This window comes from Salvelinus namaycush, chromosome 34 (assembly GCF_016432855.1).
Source record: "Salvelinus namaycush isolate Seneca chromosome 34, SaNama_1.0, whole genome shotgun sequence".
Classification (NCBI taxonomy): domain Eukaryota; kingdom Metazoa; phylum Chordata; class Actinopteri; order Salmoniformes; family Salmonidae; genus Salvelinus; species Salvelinus namaycush.
Genome location: NC_052340.1, coordinates 12,853,937 through 12,857,626, shown reverse-complemented (window position 1 = coordinate 12,857,626; position 3,690 = coordinate 12,853,937). Strand labels below are relative to the sequence as shown.

Sequence of the window (3,690 nt, the reverse complement as noted above, 5' to 3'; positions counted from 1 at the left end):
TATAGTGATGAGTTACTTACTTCCCATGGATTTTAACATTCAATCAAGAATAATTCTAGCATCTCTATCAAGTGTCATGATTTTATTTAATGGACTGCTTAAAAAACCCACAGTGCTAAGTCTGGAGACGGATGGCCAGTCACGGCCCAAGCTTTCTATGTATAAATTGAGGGCCCAAGGCCATGGATTTGCAATCTGATCATTTCCATGAAAGATACGATGCAACCAAGTCAAGTGGTCATCCTATGTGGTGAAAAAACATTTTGGATAATTATTTGAGAGAGTGTGGGAGTCAAATGATGCAAAACACTGCAAAAAGAAAACACAATATCAACAACCATATTTTACTATGGAGCAGGGTATATTCCAGCATGTGCATCACCTTTGCAGCAGAAAATAAACACTTGAGAGCATGACCCACCTGACCATAAGAAATAATCTCTGAATTACAATACAAGCTCTTTAACTACTTTTCAACCTCGTTCACCATTCAAACTCATGCTATACCAGTCACATCTAATGCCCTATGAAAATTTAACAAGCAAGATAAGAGTATATCAAAAAGGATAGACATGACAAACAGTTGTCTAATCGTATTTGCAAAGCGAAGTACAAATGTAAAAAAATATTCCAAAAACTTCAGCCCATATTCAATCAAATCCAGTGACCGGAATGAGTTTCCCCTCATACTTCCTGTGCTGCTTGGATACATGTATTTAACAAAACAGCGCTAACAGTGTGAAACAAAAGAAACTCAACAGAATATTTATTAAGATATGCTCAACTTCATCCCTCAGAATTAACAAACCGATTTGATTGAATAGGGGCCATAATTATTTAGATCTGTGCAATTTCTACGAATAGCATAACAAATGAGACACTTGTCTGACAGAAAATAAATATATAGTGTATATTTCAGAGCGATAGGCACTTTTTTTGAGCACAACTATGTACAGTGTAACGCATTAAACGGCTTAAAATTACTTTCAAAGCTGAGAAAGTAAAATAGTATTTTTTTAAACAACTTAAAACTTAAAATAATAACTTCAACTTTCTTTTTAAATGTATTCCATTTGTAGTGACTTGATTAACAGAAATGCATATTTTATGATAACGTATGTAGAGATAACTGCCAAAATAAAGTAAACACCTACATAAAGTGTCTTAATAGGGCGTTGGGCCGCCACGAGCCAGAATAGCTTCAATGCACCTTTGCATAGTTTCTACAAGTGTCTGGAAATTTATTGGAGGAAGGCGACATCATTCTTACACAAAAAAAATCATAATTTGGTGTTTTGTCATACTATGGGGGCATATTCATGAAAGCCAAAATAATGGCCATAATAATGGCCTGCCCGGCATTTTTATACATGACCCTAAGCACGATGGGATGTTAATTTCTTAATTAACTCAGGAACCACACCTGGGTGGAAACACCTGCTTTCAATATACTTTGTATCCCTCATTTACTCAAGTGTTTTCATTATTTTGGCAGTTACTCGTATGTCCCATTTGAAGCCTTCAATAGAGTGCATGGGTTGCATGCATGTTCCGTCCAATCAACTAGTTATCTCAGTACAGATTTTTTTTCAGTGCAAATTTTCTTCAGTGGAGGGGCTCCTGATTCCTCCTCTTCTTCCTGTTAGAAATGTTGGTATTTAAATAAATTGAGTGTAGTGATTTCTTTAACGTTATTATTAAGAGCTTAAGCAATTACCAATCACAACTTTTTTGCAGCTATTTTTTTTAACACTAATAAAAATTGTCATATCCTTTATTACTATAGAAATGACTTACCTCTGTGCATGGAACTCTTACTCGGACACCAAGAGGCAAAACCAGGTCTTCCTTGATCAATGTGGGAGGCTCATCAGCAACTTCATGTGCTGGCTGGGATGGCTCTGCATATAGAGTGAAAGACTGAGTGAAACACTTAAAAGGCATTGAGATATTAACTGTAATATAGCCAATATAGTATACCTCAGTTACAAGAGTGACATAATAGCTAGGGCCCAGAGTTTTTCCTAGTCAGGTTACAGGGTCTGGAAAAGCTCCTGGCCCTACATGGGTGCACTGTGCAATGTGATGGTGTAGTATGCTAAGCCAACTGTACCGTCCACACTCTCCTGGCCCAGCATGGGTGGTTGAGCATCTTCGGCCGTGCGGAGTGTTGTGATGTGAGGAAGAGGACTGACTGCCTCGCTGGGGTGCTGGGAGCTTGAGCTGCTGCTGTCCATTTTGGGCTGGTAGACATCAGACAGGAAACTCTGGTTGCTGCATTCATCTGCGGTGACAAGAACAGGAGCATTCTTGAACAGTTTCAGACCAATATCATTTTCAATTGAGGAGGTCAATTTAAATTCCAATTAAAAAGTATGTCAAAGTTTTTATCTGCATTTAGTTTTTAACTGCATTCAGTGAATTTCCATGGAATTGCCCCCAACCCTGTTATATAGAGTATTGCAGTTATTTAAAACCTGCTCCAAACTGCTTGTGCTTCTCAGTCAGTCAGTGCCTCACCTAGGAAATCCATGGTAGAGCTGGTGTTTTCCAACACCACATCTTTTAGACCTCGAACCTCTCCAGTTATGGATTTGCTCCGGTATATCTGAAAGAGAAAAAAAGAGAGAGAGAGTAAAATAGAGCCAGAGTGGTAAGGCTGTTCTGTACACAAACTCATTCAATTCATGAACCATAGGATGGTCTGATGCAGTCATCTATTATTAGATACCAAACCTGTTTAGTGTCTGTCACAGGCACCCACTTGAATATGCGTAGGGATGTGTCTCCCACAGTTACCCACTTCTTCTCCCTGAAAATGAAATGTAATAGAACAGAGAATAGATTTACTACATTCAGTAATAAAAAGCATGAACCAAAGATTCTGCTCATTTACTGGTGGCTATGCACAGAGCTAGGCTATGTAAATAGCCTATGTGCAAGTGCATTTTTTTGCCTAATATTCCTGAACCTCGCTGAGGGAAACTGCTCAGATGGACAACGGATATTTTCAATGTGGGTCACAGTTATATCAGAATGCGTAACGTTGTAACAATATGTGGACAAGTGTAGCCATTTTGACAGACTGAACAATTCCGTTAGTCCTGCCCATAGAATTGCCGGGCTTCGGCAGCTTCGTCTCTCCATTGGCTGTTGTTTCAGTCACTCGCCAACCCTTCTAATATTTTCCGAGTGAAGTTTGTTGTGTGGCGTTGCAGATGTTTACATTTCATTTACATAATCCCCGCGGTTTTACTTACCATTTACGCACTTTTTCAATTGCTGCCAGCACCTTTTTAATGTCATCTTTAGCACGACTTCGTGTCTCCGCGCGACCTGACCGTCCGGACATCTTTAGTTGTTACTTTTTGGAGATGTCTTTTCTTGCAACTCCAATCTTGCAGTGTGCTTACTCCTCCAATATACTAATATTCTCGCGAGGTTTTAACACCCATTCCCTTTTCCTAGTGGTTGGTTTGTCTGTTTTCTTCATCCTCCCCATCATCTTTGATACGACGTCATCACATTACCATTGACAGTAAAATAATAGGTTGTTATGATGGAAATTATGGATATCTTGATATTTTAACACCCATAAATGACATAAATGTAATGAATCAAACTGGATATAGTGTTGATTTTACGAAGTTGGTTTATAAAGGATTTACAAAATTCACTATCAGATTGAAA

At 38.5% G+C, this 3,690-nt stretch overlaps 1 protein-coding gene across 1 annotated transcript; it reads right to left on the bottom strand.

Annotated features, from left to right (window-relative positions):
- Window positions 1-323: 323 nt before the first annotated feature.
- LOC120028705 (B-cell CLL/lymphoma 7 protein family member B-B-like) lies at window positions 324-3,413 on the bottom strand. The gene is made up of 6 exons (XM_038973932.1): window positions 3,261-3,413; window positions 2,737-2,812; window positions 2,521-2,608; window positions 2,114-2,284; window positions 1,798-1,901; window positions 324-1,639 (listed from the first exon to the last, which is right to left on the bottom strand). The coding sequence occupies exons 1-6, from the start codon at window positions 3,350-3,352 to the stop codon at window positions 1,568-1,570; spliced, it is 603 nt and encodes a 200-aa protein (XP_038829860.1). The 5' UTR covers window positions 3,353-3,413; the 3' UTR covers window positions 324-1,567.
- Window positions 3,414-3,690: the final 277 nt, after the last annotated feature.